At 39.9% G+C, this 21840-nt stretch overlaps 1 protein-coding gene across 6 annotated transcripts in view; it reads left to right on the forward strand.

The window, feature by feature from the left end:
- Positions 1 to 21840, forward strand: part of hdac7a (histone deacetylase 7a) — a 77417-nt gene that overhangs the window by 2531 nt on the left and 53046 nt on the right. The window contains exons 1-2 of one of the 6 annotated variants that reach the window (XM_055013055.1): positions 16848 to 17125; positions 18062 to 18130. Coding sequence is in view for 5 of the 6 variants with exons in the window: in XM_055013049.1 (XP_054869024.1) it covers positions 17188 to 17221; positions 18062 to 18130 (103 nt within the window). In the remaining variant the exon portion in view is untranslated. Of the gene's footprint in view, positions 1 to 16847; positions 17126 to 17155; positions 17222 to 18061; positions 18131 to 21840 lie in introns of those variants that run through there. The other 5 variants (XM_055013049.1, XM_055013050.1, XM_055013052.1 and 2 more) reach the window with 5 other exon arrangements.

The following is a 21840-nucleotide window of genomic DNA, read 5'->3' on the forward strand; positions in this document are numbered from 1 at the left end:
TGCTCTTTTGCTTTAATTTACCATATAAATTTGACAGAAACAGGCAGCCTGATTGGTCCATTCTGTACTGAAGAAGAGTCAAATGAGGTGTCAGACGTCCACCTTTATTGGAAAGTGCTCAGAGCCTGATGATAAAATCTGACCATCAAAGAAAGCTGATGACCAGTGTTGTGATACCAGTTTTCTCTGACTGGGGTTTTAGGTTTGGTCGAGCAGGCTTACACAGAGAAAGCCTGACTATGTTGAACCTGCTTCATAGCACACCCCTCTGGTGGACACACAGTCCTCTTAAACCCTCTCCCTTTGTCTGGCCTGCCCGGCCTCCCTCCTCCTCTTCCTCCCCCCTCCCTCCCTGCCTTCCCTCTGCTCTGTCTGTGTGTCCAGTGATAAGGGGACAGCGACACTCGCGCTTCCTCTCACCACAGGAAGCAGGAAGTGTTGATTTCCACCGGAGCCTCTCTGGGCAAAATCTGCACTCGGTCCGCTGGGATCCTCGTCTCATGCACATGGTTTTAAAGACAAGCGGCACTTACTCTCAGACATCCTGCACGCAATGAAGTCCAGGCACAGAAATGTGTGGTGCTGCGAATGTAACCTGTCTGCTTACAATGACTCCACTATGCATTTGCTCTGCAGCTGTGTCCACTGACTGACTTTCATGGGAAAGTACCTGGGAAGCAGCCCACTTTGTGTCTCTTTGACCTCGGGTTTGGCTCGCAGGTCAGAGGATGATTGGCTAATTATTTCTCTAATCACAGTGCATGTTTTGTTATCACCCTGTTTGGCCACGAAGTCCAGGGGAGGCGCTGTTGAGCTTAAAAAAACACAAACAACCATTCATCAGCTAATGGATTCCAGTTACACTGCAGGGTGGGAGGGCTGGGTGTGAGCGAGAGAGAGAGAGAGAGGCTGACATACAGAGAAAGTGGGGGAGACAGAAAGTTGGGCATCTGAGTGCAGTAAATGATGTCTGAATGATTTTTTCCTTCAGCAATAGCCTTATTTCTTTATGTTGTCACATTAGGATTTTTAGAATTGCAGTCTGGTTTCCTCGTGTGCGATTTTCAAATTTGTACTGCCAAAGTAGTGACATCATAATAACTCTTTTGTTGTTGTAGAAATGTGCTGTAGCAATATCTACAGTAAACTGAAACAGGACAAAATATGCCAGAACACACCAGTAGTGCTGAGAAAATTACACTTGATTTGGGAAAATATTGGCAACTAACAGTCTTAAACTCACTGACAGGTTTTTTTTCACTTGTTCCAAGACAGTATTAGGAGGGTATTCTTTTTCAGCACATGATTCACATGGTCAGAATAAAGTGGAGTTATGGTGGATGTGTTTTTAAAGACAAAACGGGAAAGTCTCTGAAAGTCAGAGTAAGATGGAAACACACACAAAGTGTTTTTCTAATCACTTATTTTCCATTCTTTTCATGTATGTAGCCTAGTTATCATCTCAGAGTGCCTTTGTATGTTGGAAAACAAATGTACCACTGTGTCATGTGATATTCTACGATTTCTACATAGTCATGAAAACAAATCACATGGTAACTTGTTCTTAGGCTAGAGGCTGATCCTAAGTTATATGTAGTTTGTGGTTGAACTTTATGAATACTGGATTAATGGATAGTATTCTACCTCCATGGGCAGCCTGAGAAATCAGCCATACCTGTTTGACTTCAGTGATGAATGAATGTCCAAATTGAATTAGTTAGTTTACTGTGACCTTGAACCCACAAGGATGAAAGTACTGAGCATTAAAGAAATAATGACGGAAGAGAAAATGTGACACCTGTGAGTGTGATGGAGGAGTTTGGAAGAGGAGAAAGCAAAGAGACCAGAGCAGAGCTTGAGAGAATACTAAGAGATTTGGGTGATTAGGAAACATTGGAGATGTGAACCTAAACTGTGCTTGGATCGGGGGTCAAGAGGGGTGAGGAGGTCAGAATGGGCCCAGCAGCTCTACTTAGAACAGGATATCCTGCGAGGAAAAGCCATCTGTCTCCCTTTCTCTCGTTCTGCCTCTTAAATTCCCACAGAGGGCACAGCAGAGAGCAGAGGTATAACCTTTCACTGAAAACCCCAGAGAAAGCACAAGTTCATCAGTCATCGGTGACAGACTGCATATATACATGCTTCATGCTCTCCTTCTCCTGTATGAAGTGTTTTATAGTGTGTGGTGATAGCTGTGTGATGTTTTTATCATGAGCTTCAGTTTGTTGCTGTTTTCATCCATTTGCTGCAAGGGTTTCAGCAGCAAAGAAAAATTTCCCTGCAGGGACATTAAAGTTTATCTTACTTTATCTTCTCTCCACCAGACAGGCAGCATGTGAAAATTATGAATCATGCCTCTTCTGTTTTAATTACAGTCAAACTTGACGTGAACAGAAACAGCTGAACACCTGGAAAACACTATAATCTAGTTGTGACTTTCAAAATTATGAAGAATTGCATCCTTTATTTTTTCTAACCTGTGTACAACAAACAACAGCCATAAGCCTCAGTCCACCTGTTGGGGAGAGTTACATTGGGATGGATAAACTCTCACACTGTCATAGGCTGATAGACAGGTTGTGTATTAGATGTGTTTATGTGGTGCGGAGCGTTTAACAGAGTAACGTCACACAGACATTCTTTTGCAAAACTGTTGCATTTCCTTTAGGTTTCTCTATAATCTGCACCAGTGAGAACAGTGACATAAAATGTCAATATCACCAAAAAAAACCTAACAATGTCAGAAATTGCCACGCTCTTCTGCGAAAATTGTTCTGTGGTCTGTTAAGACTTGTATAATAACAGGAAACAACCCAAAACACAAGATTTTGGTTTCATCACTTCAAAGCTGCTGACATCTCACAGCCTGCTTCTTTGTAACACGTCGCTATGAACATCAGATCCAGTCAAAGTTCTCCACCCATACACCCAGTACAGATTCATTTCTGATCAGTTGTGGCAACAGCAACATAATGCCCTTATATAAACAGAGTGACAACACTCACAGCTTTTTGAACTGCTGTAACGAACAAACTAACTGTCGACTCACTAGTTGTCTAGAGGTAGTTTCTAGGTCACAGACTCTTGAGATCCTGCAATCGGTTACAAACTTTTTTCTACTGTAATGAACTTTATCCATCTATACTTTCTGACTCACCATTGCACACCATTTCAATCAATAAAAGAATATTTGAGAGGATAAATAAAGCTCTCCTTCTAAAGAGCTTGTTAACTAGCCTTGACGTTAATCCACTTATCACAGTTATTCTGTTAGCGTAAAATTAGTTTCTTGCAAAGTCTTACAGTTTGGAATGCTTAGTCTGACCAAATAATGTGTTCTGACAGAGAGTCAGGAGTCAGAGAAGACTGAAAAATCCGCAGCAGTCTGATAAGACAGGTTGTTAAGAAATAAAGGTGAATCGACCTTAAGCTATGGCTACACTGAACATCTAACTTATGCAGACCGTTTAGGGAGCAGCTGTTTGATCACTGCGCTTCAGTGAAACTGGTGTACACCAGGCAGGAGAGTAGCACATACGCAAGTTCAACATATCCAGGATGTCTTTGCATTATCTGGCATCACTAAGTCCAACTACTGCAGCCACACAAAGCTGGATGTCAAGTCATGAAGTAGACCCTGGGTTCCTGAATTTAGCTATTAGCATGATCACATTAAATAGGTGGTGTTAGCAACAGATGAACAATCGCAAAAGTGAGCAAGTCTAGAACTGCATCCCCACTTCTACATGCACAGCTTCAAGGCCTTTCTTTTCCTTCCTTCACAGATACACACACAATACCATTAAAACATCAGTGATTCCTGCAATATTCATCATTATGTACACTACTGTTCAAAAGTTTGGGGTCACTTAGAAATGTCTTTATTTTTGAAAGAAAGGCATTTTATTTTTAATGAAGATAAGATTAAATTAATTATAAATAGAGTCTAGACATTGTAAATGTGGTAAATGACTATTCTAGCAGGAAATGGCTGATTTTTAATAGAATATCTCCATAGAGGTACAGAGGAACATTTCCAGCAACCATCACTCCTGTGTTCTAATGCTACATTGTGCTAGCTAATGGTGTTGAAAGGCTAATTGATGATTAGAAAACCCTTGTGCTAATTATGTTAGCATATGAATAAAAGTGTGAGTTTTCATGGAAAACATAAAACTGCCTGGGTGACCCCAAACTTTTGAACGGTTGTGTATTTCATATGTTTTAAGACTACTCATCAGTTTAATAGCATTTGCCATGATTATATCATCTTTTTACTTTTAGCTCATACTGCCCAAAAAATACTATACTAAAATATAATAAGCCATAACTATCCTAAAACACACTCCTTTGGGCTTAATATAGCTCAGGTTCTATTGCCAGAAAAACAAGTCCTCACCAACACGCTTGGTTTAATGCATTTAACAAAGCCTGTAATTGCATTTGTTTAAAAATCTCCAACTTTGCAGGATGACAGGTTTGGAAAACTGTCCAGTAAACATGCTACTTGTGAGTCCTGCCTCACTTGTAATTGGGCATCCTGAACATAAACAAACTGGCAAAGCTGCCACCATGGTTTGGACCAAAGCAAAATATCTGTGGGTGTGACAGCATCGATGGTACAGCCCAGTGGAGACATATGTGCACGGCTAGAGCGTATCAGCGTTGTCCTTATCTATCGTAATTTTAACAAGAAAGAATAAAAATGGCAGAACTACTTGCAATAATATTGTCAAAGATACATTTAATTGGCTCAGTGTCAGACAAACAGTTGAATCTCAACCTACGTAATTTTTCCCTCTAGTCAGAAGCTCCGTGTTTCCCCTCGTGCAACAGTTATGCCAAAATAGTTGTTATTCTCTCCATACACTGAATCATATACTCAGTCTGATATTGCCACATTCAGATGTGCTCTTAAGTGGGTGTTATTTTCCATATAGGAACATAAACTTATTTTTTTTCCCTACCAATGGTTTATCATGACACAAGCGAGAGACATATCGAGAGAAAGAGAACGAGAGAGAGCGAGGGGTTGAAAGCGAGAGATGGGGAATGAGTGTGGAGCTATTTTTGGCCTGTCTGGGTGTTTCCTACGCACACACTCACGCTTCTCAGGCTTGTTGTTGTTCAGAACGGTGGGTGTTAGAGGGTGAGTTTTGATTTGGTTTGACTTTACGTTTTGAGGGTTGGTATGTGTGTACATCTGCGTGTGTGTCTGTGTGTGTGTGTGTGTGTGTGTGTGTATGGGCTTGATATCTCTGGGATTTTCCTGCGGTTGCGATGGTTTCTTGCTGTGTTTTGAACAACTTGCCATAACTCCAAACATCCTAAGGTTGTAAAGAATCCTCGGCCGTTCAGTGTACACTCTGCTTGTGCTGCTGCTGGGGTTGACCTCAGTTCACTTTTAATTTAACCCGATCAAACATCCAAAGGAGGTTCTCATTCATTCACATACAACCATATTTCAGTTTAAGTTGTTGTTTCTGCATTATACAGCTCAAAGAGCTCCTGTCAGTGGGGCAGTTTTTGCAGCACTTACTTTGATTGCTTGAAATCTCTTTGTTACATTTAATGTTAATTTTCTTCACTATGTGCTTGTTTGGTATCCGTTGTACCTCTTACTGGTTAGTGATGACTGCACACATGACACAGTTACTCTGGAAAATGTCTGTCAGCGATTTATTGTGTTTCTGAGGACTACACGTGTACACACACACACACACACACACACACACACACACACACGGAGGCCACGGAAACACACTTGTGTGTCTTTAAAGAATGTACAGTCTGTATAGGAATGTATGATTATGTCTTGTTTGGGTTTCCATTTCTGATTACGCTGTGAATCCACTGAGTGATATATTTATCCGCTTGACTAATATGTCAGGCAGATTGAATCCTACTGTGAGTTATATGACAGAACTTAATTTAAAGATACACATTTATAAGTGCTAACAAGGGCTGTATTCAAAAAGAGGACCAACATGCTGTTTAGCGCAGGAGTATTCAACTAACATTCAAAGAGGTCCAGCCAGAGAAAATGCATTAAAGCAAAGGTCCAGAAAATCTTAATGTCCAACTTGAATTAGTGTGATACATGTTGATGTAACCATAGTTTTATTAGTGTCTGCATGTAATCAATAACTGACCGTCAAATCAAATAAATTCAGTACGGTTCAAAAACATTTTGACAACATTAAATAAAAACTAATAACTAACTTTTTATATAAATGTACATCTAAAAAAATAAAGTGAAAAATAATGACTGAACAGCCTGAACCAACTTATATACATCTTTAAAAATACTTAAATCTCAAAAAATTTAAACAGTTGAAAACATACATTTTTTTCTGTCTTATATCACCCTTATACTCCTGCTGCTTAATGGGAGAACTGAGCTGCCAGTATTCTGAATCATGGTTTGAACGGTGTCAGGGTCATTCTCAAACACATTTGGAGCTCATTGGTGAGTCTGGAACCACATTTAGTTTGGATTATATTCATAGTTGAGAAGCTACTTACAGCTGTATGTTGAGCCAAACATAGTCAACATGTGCAGGGCGACTTTACTCTCGCTGACGATTTGTTTATTACTCCGCCAAGGAACAGTGGATTTATGTGACGATCGGCGTACGTTTGTCTGTGAATCTGTCTGTCCGTCTGCAACATTACCCAAAAACAGACTGACGGATTTGGATGAAATTTTCAGGGAAGGTCAGAAATGGCACAAGGATCACCACATTAGATTTTGGCAGTGATGCAGCTTATAGTCTGGATCCACAGATTTGTTAAGGATTTTCCATTGCGAGACATAGCAACCAACACAGCGTCGCTGTAACCATGACAACAAGTGAATGCTGTGTCAGTTACCTGCATCAATTCACTCGACACGTTACATATTTTGGTCACGCAGTTCGGTATCTGTACTACATAACGTACACATGCACAACACATGCCTGTGCTCACGCAAGGCAATTTTTTATTTATTTACTTAGTTTGTGGGTCGATCTATATTAATTGGCCAGATTCTATGTTGTTGTGATTTCTGAATACACAAATTGAGGAATGAACAGTCTTGGCTGAGCACTGCACTCTCTGAGTGCTTTTCTTGTTTATCTTTTTGTCTGTCCTCCTCTCGTCTGTCCCTCACCTGTTTTCTGAGCTCAGCTGCAATGTTTGGTGGCTGGAATGCAGAGACCAATTCATTGGCTGAATAGCGTCACATGGGATGGCTGAACTCGTACCTAATTGGTCCGTATGTTTCCTGAGCTGATAAACTAATGCTGTAAACACTGGAAAAGCTGCGCCAGTAAAACAGAAGCCACCCATCAAATTTACATCAAATTTAAAATACCCGAAATGCGTTGTCAGATGCGTTTCAGGGATTTTGAGTCTTTCTGCGCTGCAGATGCGTTAATTGCGTTAAAATTTTTTATCTGGTTAATTATGGTGCTGGATTAATCCGCGTTAACGTGCTAATTTTGACAGCCCTAATATAAATATACTTAGTGTTTTCAAGAACCCATCAATTTCAGATTCAAATGATCTTCTACAGACAGACCTCTTCTTTAGCTTGTGATTGAAAATGAAAAGTGTCTGAGTTTTTTTGTATCAAAGCAACAAAAAAGTGTGATGTGTTTGAGTTAATTTGCCTTACTTCACGTCACACTTCCTGTGAGGATGCACACATCACAACGTTGATACGGATACATGTGTTATGCACCTTTGTGACAAACACAATGATCCTAAATATACAATATTTCTTTTAAAAAAATGATCACTTCATGTTTATTCAAATGCTCAGTTTTATGACATAAAATGTAATTTAAGTGAATAATATCCATCATGATATCCCAAGTTGACATCTCCATGACACTTCAAAGTATCTCATTTGCTACATGCTCCTACAAGCAATCAAAGGCCAGGATGAGACCCCCAAAAGACCTCCAAAATGGCTACTGTTCATCCAATGTTTTTCAAACTTGATACTGCACTTCCTCAGGTCTTCAGCAATACACCTGACGCATTTGAAGTTGATGAGATGTATGTTTGCTGGGATATGTGAGGTACAGACAGACCAGGATTCCTTCATTTATTTGTGGGATATATGACAGAAAAGTCAAATATTTTTTCCATGCATCTGTGCAGCTCTAAGAGGATTAAAGCCCCTCTCTGGTCATTGATTAAAGGGGCTGCTTGTTGTAATGAATACTCAGGGAGTACAAGCCATGACAACCTCACCAACCAGCTTTAAAATGCAGTCACTGTCCTGCTGTTGTGTTGGCTTTCTGCAACAGGGAGAGCAGTAAGTGTGATAGATCTGGTTGTAGACACCAGACTTCCACGTTTTTTTCCAAGTGCAGTTCGTGCAAATGTTTTGATTTCACAGAAATTCTACATTTGTGTGACATGATAATGTTTTATATGGTAAAACAGATGACAAAATATCAGACTCTGGATTTGATTAAGCATGTAGTTGCTGAGTTCTGGCTTTGTAGGGCTTTACTGTACAGTAGCTATCTTCAGGGAATTAAGCATCATGGATGTGTACTTTTTTCTTTCAACAGCAGTTTTCTTCGTATTTACTACTCTATATACTGCAGTTGAAAAGTTTGGGGTCACCCACACAATTTCATGTTTTCCAAGAAAATTCACAGTTTTATTCATGTGCTAACATGAATGCACAAGGGTTTTCTAATCATCAATTAGCCTTTCAACACCATTAGCTAACACAATATAGCATTAGAACACAGGAGTGATGGTTGCTGGAAATGTTCCTCTGTACACCTATGTAGATATTCCATTAAAAATCAGTCATTTAAAGCTAGAATAGTCATTTACCACATTTACAATGTCTAGACTGTATTTCTGATTCAGTTAATATTATCTTCATTGACAAAAAATAAGGGCATTTCTAAGTGACCCCAAACTTTTGAACGGTAGTGTATGTCTAAAGTTTCAGACTGTATCTCATGATGAGTAGACCTTACTGAAAGAGCTGCCTGACATAAAAAAATTATATTCTCTGTAAGATGCTGAAGGTGTGTCATTTCCTGCTCTGATATTAACTGCATGCAAAATTAAAAAAACAAACCCCTGAGTGTAGCTCAGTACTGGAACTATTCCCACCCTGACAGTGTCTTACACTCAAATACATGCATGCAAGCACACATGATCACAGATATGTAAATACACACCAACACATGGCTGCGTGCATACAGGAATATCCGCATGCACAAAAATTTTTTAAAAAAGCTTTTTTTCCCCCTTCCAAACATTTTCCAGCCTTATTATTTTCATCCTCTTTATTCTTATGTTTACTCAGCCCACCAAAGATAATAAGTCTTTTCCTCAGTGTCTACCCCCCACCCTTCTCCTCATATTACTCTCTGCCTCCATATTCCTGTCTCCCTCTTTCTATCTTCATCTGGATTCCCTGCTCTACTCCCTCCTCCTCCTGATTCTTGGCTTTTCTTTCTTTCCCATCATCCTCCTCTGTTTCTCCCCCCCTCCACTGCTCCTTCCTTTTTCTTCTCAGGCAGCATTCCTCACATTCCTGTTGGCTTCTTAAGGGGAAGGACCCCGCTGACAGACCAAGGCCAAACATTATTATAGTGCTCTCAGCCGCTCACTCTCTGTTTCTCAGTTCACTGTCTTTACTGGCATGAAGATCAAGTTCATAACATTGTCAAAGAATCAAAAATTGTAATAATAATAATAATAATAATAATAATAATAATAATAATAATAATAATAATAATAATAATAATAATAATAATAATAATAATAATAATAATAATAATAAAAGAATAATGAGGTGAAAAAATTAAAAAACACAATTCATGAAGTAGAAATAGAAGTGCGTCAGAGGGTAAAAAGAACAAGAGAATGGCATAAAAGAAGAGAAAACGCTGAGTGTCAGTGAGTGCAGCATGTCTCCGTTGCTTTTCATTGTCTCCCATCTCTATGAAGTTTTTAAAGCATTCCTGACTGATATCATTGTTATTGTTTAAAACGAGGTGCATCCGTCTTTTCCTCACCTGTCCTGTAAAGGCTGTAGTCTATGCCAGCTGACTTAGGGAGAACAGGTCACCAGTCTATCGTAGGGCTACACATACAGACAAACAATCACACTCACATTCACACCTACGGACGATTTAGAATCACCAGTTAACCTCAACTTCTTTTTGTACTGTGGGAGGAAGCCGGAGCACCTGCAGAAAACCCACACATGCACAGGGAAAACATGCAAACTCCATGCAGAAAGATCCCAGGAATGCAGGGACACGAACCAGGGATCTTCTAGCTGCAAGGCAACAGGGCTAACCACGAAGCCACTGTGCAGCCCGAATTCAGTTGTGTAAAAAAAAAAAAAAAAAATTCTAATTGCAATAAATGCTCTACAAGCTTTTTGTTCCTCTCATCCTATCTAGTCTTCTTTTCTTTCACTACACTTCTTTGTTCACATTATCTTTATGTGACTTTCTTCAGTCTCTTTATCTCTTGTAAACCACCTTCTCTGCTTTCACTCTGCTCTTCCATCTCCGCTAATTCCATTTCACAGATAGCGGTTGTAAGCTTGGACTTTAACTGTTTAGTCGCTTTACTGAGACCACAGTCTCTCATAATTAGTGGGAATAAGGGTCATACCCTTTTCTGTTACGTAAAACAGGCTCATTAATGTTTATATAAGTGCATGTGCTGTGCTTTTTAACAGCAACATACTGTCCCCACATGGCAGATAAACTATCAGACAGACAAATGTTCACAGAGGAGGCTCAGCACTTCACTAAACTATCCAGCAGACACTTAAACAGCCACACGGTGCTCTTCTGAAGTGGATGACATGCATTATAAACGAACTTAACTGTACAAGCTTCTGTATTTGGTTCTTCAGACACATTTTTGTGTCAAAGGACGCAACACTTCACACACACATTTTCCCATCTTCTCCCTTGTACAATCTGATCATTGCTTCAGTTTAGATTATAGTTTTGTACAGCGTTTTTTTTTGTGTTCTTGTGTTAAATGTTGTGCCACAGCAGGAGCACGTCCTTGCAGGTGGAAGACAACTTTGTAGCACACAGCTGACCACATCCTGCCCTATATAGTACTGACAAAAACGCTACATACGTCAGACTGGCTGTTTTTAACTATGTCATTTCAGTATAACTTACATCTAAAGGATGACTGATCATGTTTATGAAAATAGATATTGAATTTAATGCTTTTGCACTGATTACATTTTCCAAACTGACCTGCCGACAACCTATTTATATTCTAGGTGCTCAGTAAGTGAACTTTCCCCAACCTTTCATGCATATAAAGAAGTTTACAATAATTGAAAAAGCATTTTTGGCCTAAGAGCTTAATAATCAAAGGTCAACACACAGAAAACAGGCACATTTGCGCAAAAGCAGACTAGTTTTATTTGGTAGATAGATAGATTAAACCTTTATTGATCCCACAGCGGGGAAATTTACAGTGTAACAGCAGCAAATAGAACAGTTTGAATAAAAAAAAGAGAGCAGCACACATTTATTTAAACTATAGGTTGTTTGTGGAAAATACCAAGTGACCATTGCTGGACTGAGAGTGTGTTTGTGTGTATTCCTCTCTCCCTGTGGGCGATTGCCTGCTGCGCTGCTTTTCTGTCACCCTGTGGTTTTGTTATTTTCAGCTCGAAACCGGATGTGATTCAGACTGCATGGTAGATTGTGTAATTGAATGGACTAACCACATAGACACACATCTGCGTGCGCACACTCTCACACACATATACACTGATGCTTGTACCCACACTCTATGTCAATACACACACACACACACATACAATCACGCAGAAGACAGAAAACTGTCTCACACACGTTGTATAGTTCTGTACACCCACACTGAGGAGTTCTGGGAACGGTGCTGGGTTCCCCCCCGTTCAAAGAGGCACCCAAGGGTGAGCGAGCGGCCGATAGAGCACCACCAGAAGCAGAGAGACGCACGCTTCTTGGTTTCAATATTGGTCTGAAACGTCAGTTGTCGACCTGACTGACGCTAAGATCGGAAAAAAGGATAAAACACACGCTCGCGTTCTGTGGAAACAAAGGGACGGTTGAAAGTGGGGAAAAACACTGAGATGAGCTCCTGAAACTCATCATAAATGTTGGTTTCAGACCCAAAAAAAAGTCAACATGTTAATTTGGGAAAAAGCTAGAAAAAAGTAGGACGGAGAAGACAAAGCGGTCAAAAAAAACCCCAACAATAACAAAATCTATTTAAGTACTGCTGCCGTTACAGTGTTAAAAAAAAGTGTATTTAATTTGTAGTTAAAGTAATGCACTGCTTCAGATAAATCCCATTTATCTTTCTGCTTTGGTGAAGGCAGTTTACACAACATAAAACAGAAAGATGTGAAGGTTTTCTGCTGCTTTGGCATTGTGCATCTGCAGCAAAACTAAAGAACAGCACATCTAATGACAAATTATGTTTTACATTTTATGCTTGGGTAAAGCAAATACTTGGAAAAATTGCTAAAGTTGCATCACTGTTCATTTGAGAGGAATCAAATGATTTAAGTACATCTAACTTAAACCAGTGGCATTAAAAGTACATATTAACTTAATTTGGATAAACTTATTAAATTGTCTTTTATCTGCTGAAGCAATTCATTTAAGTTGTTCCAACAATTCTAAGTGAATACATAATAAAATACTATTTTAAAGACATTCATCAGGAGCTGTTTTCATCTATTTATTTAATTTCTTTCTAATGTCAACATTTTGTAGTGAAACCTTTCATTCCTAAAAGTTCTGGGATGGTATTTTACATTACATGACATGCGCAGATTTTTGTGATATTGCAGAAAAAAGGATCCACAAATATTTTGAGAAAGGGCAGTGTGTTTGATGTGAAGGATGTAGGTAAGTCAGAATATGTTGCTGCTATACCAGCAACCTGCATCTCAATTCTAGGAATACTTTGGACCAGAAAAACTGACAAGACGGCGGTCCTGCGTCATGTCAAATACCACAGCAGCGTATGTACCGTAGGTGTGTGTGTGTCTGTGTGTGTGGCTCACGCAGACAGGATGCTCTACTTCCTCATGCACCGGCCTGGGGAGCCCTGTGTGAGGGGCCCGACAATGAAAAGTACAGATTTGTATTTGTATTCACTGATTTTAGCCCCCGTTAAATGTAGTAGGTGTGACTCAACGGTGAATTACAGAGTGTTCAAACTGACCTCAAAATCACCTCCTGTCTGCCATTATTACAGCAAAACACATAAAACCATTGATTTCTTTTACTCCTAGAAGTCTACCTTGACACACATGCGATGACGGCTGCTTTATCTCCTACCACATCCTCACTTTTACAGTAACTGTTGGAGATTCTTCTGTCTATGAAGACTGTCAGTCATTCTGCAGCAGCACTGTTAAAGATCGACTGTGATTTTAACTGACATGAAAGTAATTTGCTGTAAAACATTTACAGCACATTTAGGGTGTAGTTAAGTTATAGTATTAACAATGTGACTGTAAAAGTAGAACAATAACTGAATGATTGTGTATTTACAATATATTATACACTACCGTTCAAAAGTTTGGAGTCACTTAGAAATGTCCTTAATTTTGAAAGAAAAGCCTTTTTTTTTTCAATGAAGATAACATTAAATGAAAATGAAAATTCACTCTAGACATTGGTAATGTGGTAAATGACTATTCTATCTGGAAACAGCTGATTTTTAATCGATTGATGATTAGAAAACCTTCGTGCAATTATGTTAGCACATGAGTAAAGGTGTGAGTTTTCATGGAAAACATCAAATTGTCTGGGTGACCCCAAACTTTTGAACGGTCGTGTATCTCACTGTAAAATAAAGCCCATTTGGTTGGATTGCAGTTAAAGACAATAAAAATGCTTTAAATTTACTCCACTGTTGGAAAAGAAGTCTAATTTTACAGTCTGTCGTTCGATTTCTTTTTAAAAGATGCTTTCCTAAATCACCACAGAGAGCAAAATCCTTGACAGTGTTTTATTCTTACAATCTTAAATAGAAAACATGCATAGTGTGCCCAAGAATTACCCTAAATAACATGTTGGAGGTGTTCCATCAGCTCACTGTCGATGTTTTATCTTTCACCAGTCTAAAGCTGTAATATTTAAAACTGTTCTGCTGAGCCAATGCTGCATCAAATGTCTACAATTTGCTGAGCAGACTGGCCTCTAACAGTATTATGGGACATGGGTGTGTTTGGTTTCATAACAGATTTGTGTCAGCTTTGATTCTGCACTGCTTACTCTTTAATCCTGCACCACATGAGCAAATTAGGTGCAGGTTTAATCCCTTAGATTACACCTCTGCATAGTTTGGGCCATTCTCTGAATCAAAAAGTACAGTACTATTTGTACAATTAGCACAACAATGTATGACATTGTTTTTAGGCCCACAGAAACTATTCCAAACATTTCCTCATGAGGCCCCTTCAGCAGGCTTTGTTTCTGCTGTTATTGAGGATGTGAAAGTATTGTTCAGGAGTCTGACTGCAGATTAATAATCAAGTCTTCATAAAAATGTTTGTCACAGTGATGAAAGTCTGCGACTTTTAAACAGCAGTATTAAGTAATATTTCAGCGATGCTACACGTATCTGGAAGAATTGAAACTCTCAGGTCAAAATCCAAACACTCCAATGAAATGACTGTTAGTGTGAAACTTTGTTATAAGTCAGCAGGGGGTGTTGAAGCATCTATGGTACAGTAAAGTTCACTTGATGGTTTGGCTTAGTACAAATGACGCACACACTTAAAAAGGAAACCAAATTAGGTTCAAGAGAGTTTTGTTGCCTGAAAAAATATTTGACATCTTTACAGGTAGAGTTGATGCAGAAACATCCAGAAGAAACCAGCTTCAACAAAATAATAAATGCTATTATGGTTTTATTACACATTCATCCCAACCTACATTACAGACAGACAGACAGACAGACAGACAGACAGACAGACAAAGAGGTAAACAATCTGAGAAGACACGTGAAGACCCTGGTTGCTCATACTTACCGTACATGTGACTACTTATGGCTTGTTACCAGCTCTGGAATCACTATAAAGGACAAATAATTATGAGTAATAACATATATCACAAACCAAACCATGACAAGTCAGTGCTGTAGTGATGGAAGTTCCAGACTCACTGACATGTGCTTCATCTGGGAGGGTCACATGCTGTTCATCCTGACAAAAATAATATAGTGGGCAAACAAACAAAAAAAAAGCTGTTTAGACTAAAATAAAAAACAAAACAAACAAACAAACAAAAACACACAACAAGCAAAAATCACAACAGGTTGTCTTTTTTCAGTCAGTCGTTTATTTTTTAGTCATAACAATTTCCATTGATATTATGTTCAACCAACAACCTACATTTAGTTCAGGGAATTGAGCTTTTCCTCTATAAATTTCCTTACAATCTTAACACAGTCTTAATCATATATGATTGTCCAGAAATGTTAAGATAAGGGATCCTGAAGTCAAGCCGAAGAAACATGAAGTTATCGAGTCAATTTTATCAAGTTACCTCAAATTTAGTTTTAAATAACCAACCATCCATCCATCATTTATACACTGCTTCATCCTCATTGGGGTCACAGGGAGACTGAAGTTCATCCCAGGAGACTTAAGGTGAAGGTAGGGGACACCTGGACAGGTCACCAGTCTATCACAGGGCTACATATAGACAAACAATCACATTCAGACCTACAGACAATTTAGAATTATCAGTTGACCTCAGCAGGGCTGCACAGTGGCTTGGTGGTCAGCACTTTTGCCTTGCAGCTAGAAGATCTGTGGTTCGCATCCCGGCCTTCCCAGGATCTTTCTGCATGGAGTTTGCATGTTTTCCCTGTGCATGTGTGGGTTTTCTGCAGGTGCTCCAGCTTCCTCCCACAGTACAAAAAGAAGTTGAGGTTAACTGGTGATTCTAAATCGTCCGTAGGTGTGAATGTGAGTGTGATTGTTTGTCTGTATGTGTAGACCTACGATAGACTGGTGACCTGTTCTCCCTAAGTCAGCTGGCATAGACTACAGCCTCCCTGGGACCCTAATGAGAATTAAGCGTTGTATGGATGAATTAACCTCAACATGTTCTTGGACTGTAGGAGGAAGCCAGAGTACCTGGACAAAACCCACACATGCACAGTGAGAACATGCAAACTCCATGCAGAAAGATCCCAAGTCCAGGCCTGGATGCGAACCAGGGACCTTCTAGCTGCAAGGTGACAGTGCTGACCACCGAGCAACTGTGCAGCCCGTTTTAAATAACCTTACAGAGAAATTAAAGTTTACATTACACACAATATTAAGTTGATGCACTCCAACCCATCAAAATAACTTAAATGGATTATCTAAATCAATAAATTTAACACTTTAGTTGCAAATATCTTTATTTCCTTTTTCAGGGTGTTGTCTGTTGTAATTTTGAACACTCATGAAAACGTTTAAATGTTGAATATAAATATCAGCACAAATGTCTGGAGAGACAAGCGCAGGAGCAAGTGAGGCGCTGAAACCGTAGCACCCAAAGGATCCCTCACTGTGACCTCCTCCAGGCTCCTGGAGACCTCGAACATCATCCCTCTGCTTCACCCAGCAGCTGGTTTTCAGGTTCTTGACAGCAGATGGAGCCACAGTGTTGGGACCATCATTTTATTGGACACAAAGTCCCACACTGTGACAACAAAGTGGGGACTGTTGGACAAGTTGTTCAGTGAAGGCAGTACGGGAAAACAATAGTCCTGAAGGTCCGTGTGAAGTCAAGGCTATTTTTGGTGGGACCCGCCTCGCCTGCTATTTCTGTCAGCAGGAGCTCGGAGGGGAGGGAGCAGCTCCGGAGGGGCCGGACTTTCTTTTCTGCAACTTGCCTCCGACAAGTCTCTTTTCTGTTCCTCCTCTTCTGTGCTGGCTCTACTGACAACACCAGCGGCTCCCTCCATCACCTCCCGTCGGGCTTTCTCTCTCTCGGATGCCTCGGCGACTTGTTTTACGCACCAGATTGGAGTCGATATTAGCTGGATTATCTCCAAGTGTCTGAGCTCAGGCTGCTTCAAGCGGCTGTTTAGTGGAAACGGCTCCCAGAAGGTAGGAAACTGTGGTGGTGGCAGGAACCGAACAGCTGCAAGTTGGGTGAATGTCCCTGTTAGATGCTGTGCTGGTTCGAGGAGGTTTGTGTTGCAGGTAAAACACGCTGTGTGTTGGTGATTTACCTGTGCAGGTGTTCTCTGCTCTGCTGTGCGTAAAAACGCAGCATTTCATATCACACCTTTTGTTTTTATAGGATTATTTCGCGCAGACTCCTCATTTGTCACATACATGTTGTTTCTTAAGGATATTACAGAAGTAGGAGTACAGATAAAACTGGGTTGAAGTGACAAGAATCAGAAATATCTTTTCTGGCTGTCTTCCTACACAGAGCCATGAAGATTTTCTTGGAACTGTTTGAGGTCTTTGAGCCACAAACCTGCATTTCTTATCCGACATTTCTCAGATATGATTGGAATATTATTTACTTTTGGCCCATGTGTTTGAACCCAGTCAGTTTTTCTTTTAGTATAAACAGCTGAGCAGCAACACACACACACACACACACACACACACACACACACACACACACACTACATTACAATAGAATCTGTAAAATGTAGGTGCACCACGAGCCTGCTTTTGTTCCACAGATGTTTGTCTCCTTTGAGTGTTTGTGCGTTCATTTGGCGTGGGTCACATACCAAACCTGAGCTTCTTACCAGAGTGCCTTACTGTATTCAGCGGCTCACATCAGGTGGTCAGATCTGCTAATACACACCTGTGAGCAGCTCTAAGTCACCTCCAGCTTGTATATGCCTCCTTTGGCTGCCAGCATGAATTGCAACAGCTTGTCTGAACAGTTTGTGTTGGTGCACTTGGTGTTTAAACAGCTCAGAGTTGCCACTTTCACTCATTTTCCATTTGTGATTTTTTTTTAATGTTATGTATACAAACTGTTAACTTTTTTTATTTTTTATTTCTCTGTCTCTGCAGATGGAGTCAGCACCTCTGGGAACATCTTAAAGACAGACAGACGAGACAACCCACATCGTACAGCGGCAGGTCAGACTTTTAACCTCTTAAGTAAATGCACTAAACTTATCAGTAGATGTGTTGGAGGAAAGTCATATTTTACTTAAAACTCTTAAAAGAAGGCCACGGCTGTCAGTGCTGAAACATTCATGTGGAAAAATGCTGCCAGTCTGCAGTCAGCCCCCTCAGGACGACATCTTGTCTTCTTTACAACATTTTTATGCATTACACAGTTTGGGTGGCAGCAGTTTTTCCAGTGCAGCGTTCAGAATGATCTAAGCTGTCTGATTTTTTTATTTTTTTTTGCTAACGGCAGTAAAGTGCAGAACAGGTGTTGGCCTACTTGGAAAGATGTAGCTTATTTGGCCTGCTGTGTTTTTCATGTGTGGGTTTTAGAAATCAGTTTTGCTGCAGGTCATGCAGGCCTGTAGTTTATTATGTGTCAGACGGTTCTGCAAAAAAAAAAAGGGTGGAAGTTAAATGTAACACACGAGTTTCATGTTTTAGACGACTTCTAAAAATACACAGTCGTAGTTAGCTTTCAAGTTTAAAACAAGTAATTAATCGCTTCTAACTTTCGGGAAATCTGTCACTTGTGTCAATATATAGAACAGCAAAGGGATTCACTTCACTTTTTTCTGATTTCACTTCCATGACTGTGGAATTTCTTCTAAGCGTCGTGGTGATCTGCTTATTTTAAAATCTGACAGTTGCTCTTTTTGAAGCAAACTTGAGAAACATCTGGAGTTATCCAAACTTATTTCCTGCAAGCTATGTTTGTGAATGAGGTCATGGTTAGATAGTGAAAATGCAGCACTGACTAGCAGAGTAGAGCTGCAGCGATTGTTTGAGGAGTTGCCAGCTATTAAAGTAATTATTCTGATGGTTTATGAATAAGTTGAGGTTTTAAGCTATCTCTGAATTGTAGGCAAAACAAGACACTTGAGGATGTCGTCTTGGGCTTTGGGAAACACTGAAGGACGTTTGTCTCCATTTTCTCACATTTTATGGGACAAACAAGTAATCAATCAAAAATATTCAGCAGATTAATTGACAATGAAATAATAATTCCTTGCAGCCCTAATGTGAACTTGGCATAACCCTGAAAACGTATTTCATAAAGCACCTTCTTTGACACAAACTAAGAGGCTCACTTTTCTTCAATAAACATCAAGTTTCCATCGTGACAATGGCAGCTTTGTGTTGCCATGGCAGATATTTCTCCTTTCTGCCTCCCTGCACTATGTAAGGAATTCTGGAAACATCACCACAACTCAGCATTGTCAGTGCTGACTCACATGGGAAACAAATAGCTCCTTCTTTAACCTGAGATCAAAATGTATTTGATCCACTGCTCCACCCATCACAAACAAGTTGCCCGGCTTTTACTTTGTGTCCTGCCTTTTAGTTCAGATCAGCATTCTCCTCTGTGGAGCATGCCTGTGTGAAGACACTGTGTAGGATTACAATGCACGGCTCTCTGAATGGAAGCCGGCTCACGCTGTGCCAGGCTCCGCTGACTATATGCTAACCAAGGAGCCACTATGTGCCCTGTGTGTGTGTGTGTGTGTGTGTGTGTGTGTGTGTGTGTGTGTGTCTGTGGAAAAACCCAGTGAGGTCATGGCCGCCGCTACAGAGTCTGGTTACATGTGTGTTGTCCACGCAGGTCAACTGACACTGGCTATCTCTCCTTTGTCTTCCTCTCTAATCTCTCTCCTTCCTCTCACACACCACACATACAAACACACACATATGCACTGCAGTTCAAAGGAAAAGCAGTTTTTTCAATGAAGATAACATTAAATGAATCAGAAATACAGTCTAGACATTGTTAATGTGGTAAATGACTATTCTAGCTGGAAACAGCTGATTTTTAATGGAATATCTCCATAGAGGTACAGAAGAACATTTTCAGCAACCATCACTCCTGTGTTCTAATGCTACATTGTGTTAGCTAATGGTGTTGAAAGGCTAATTGATGATTAGAAAACCCTTGTGCAATTATGTTAGTACATGAATAAAAGTGTGAGTTTTCATGGAAAACATGAAATTATGTGGGTGTAAGTGGCAACTCTGAGCTTTTTATTAAGTTGGCATTTAGTACATTTACTTCAACCTCTCTTAAAATCATTTTCACTGTCAGCATGGTGCCCTTATGCCAGGCGTCTCTGAAGCTGGAGGCTGGTTAGAAGGTGGCAGCAGTATGAGCCACATGTGCAAAACATGTGAAACCACCATTTAAAAAGACTCTAGAGCTCAAACAGGCCTTTAAACTACACAGACATGCTTTAATAGATGTGCAGACATCTTTCATTTTCATGTCATATCTTCCTTCTGCACTTTTGTTGTAGAAATGATCTGAACACACACAAACAACAGTTCTATGGATGAATATATTCAATATTGCCTTAATATTTAGGTTACTGGGTTGTAAAGTCTCTCACTGGCTAATGTTTGTTGTCTGTGTGGTACTCGCAGTCTTTTACTAAGTGATAAACCATCCTCATAACAAGTGAATAGAATCAGTTCAGAAACCATCTGAGAAAAAAATGTTTTAATGTATTTCTTACTGAACAATCAGTTTTGTCTTCTTATGTGCAGAAAAACACAACTCTTTTCCACTTTTAACGCACTGTTTGTGTTCATTTTACCTTTGGAAATATAACTCTTTCCTTCTGTCCTCATTGCTTCACTAAACAGAGGAGGGAGAAACTTCGGGGACAGATAACAACGGGCATGATTGTAGTAGCTGCAGTGGAGATCACATATCCTCTTCCTGGTTGTAGTTTCCAAATACTGGGGTCAGCTGATCTCGGTGCTTTATTTCCTTTTGTCACTGGTTCCTGCTGAATTGGAGAGCTGAGGGAGGAGAAGGCAGTTACAGAATATCCACTGGAGGAGAGGGGAAGATGAACCGAGGGAGGATTTTCACAGAGATGAATGTTGATTTAAAAAAAAAAAAAAACGAAAAAACATGTCCATCACTGTTTTCCAAAGCTGATAATGACACAATTAAATGCTTTCCTTGTGCAACCAATCGCTAAAAATCCAACGATATTCAGTTTATTATATTAAAGGATGAAGAAAAGTAGCAATTATTAAATAATTATTAACTTTTCAGAGGCTGGAGCACTTACATCACTTATTATTGCTGTTAATGTTTCTTATTTCCTCATATGTCTAATTAATCTGACGTACACAGTTAACATATCACTAAACAACACACAAGAACTGCACTACCGTTGAAGCCGCTCCACTGTTTATTCAACGCTAAATTGTGCTCCTTCTTGAATTTCCTGCATGTGCAGCTTTTTTCATTTGCAAACGCCATAAAGTCATGAAGTCCCAGCAGCTGCCCCCAAAAATGATCAACCACCATATTAACCCCTGCAGATATATTATGCTAATCTTGAACTACGGGGCCCGTTAAAGCTGAACTGCAGTGCAGACACAAGCTGTGCAGTAGTTGTGGTAGTAATGGTAGTAACAGTAGACGGCATTGAAGGAGGCGGCTATTTTTGACCTGCTGAACAAATGGCTCAATTGTCCTGCCTGTAGGTGCATGAAATCACTTGATATGTCAGGGGTAGTGTTATATAATCCTCTCTCAGGGGCCCCGCTGAACTGTGTTTGTATGTGCGCTTGTCTGCTTCTCATTTCTGTTAACTGTGTGTGTGTTACTCAGTTTCTTTCTTCTCTGGCTGCACATGTTCTGGTATTTTGGTGCGAATGTTTCAGAG

This window comes from Amphiprion ocellaris, chromosome 8, assembly GCF_022539595.1.
Source record: "Amphiprion ocellaris isolate individual 3 ecotype Okinawa chromosome 8, ASM2253959v1, whole genome shotgun sequence".
Lineage (NCBI taxonomy): Eukaryota > Metazoa > Chordata > Actinopteri > Pomacentridae > Amphiprion > Amphiprion ocellaris.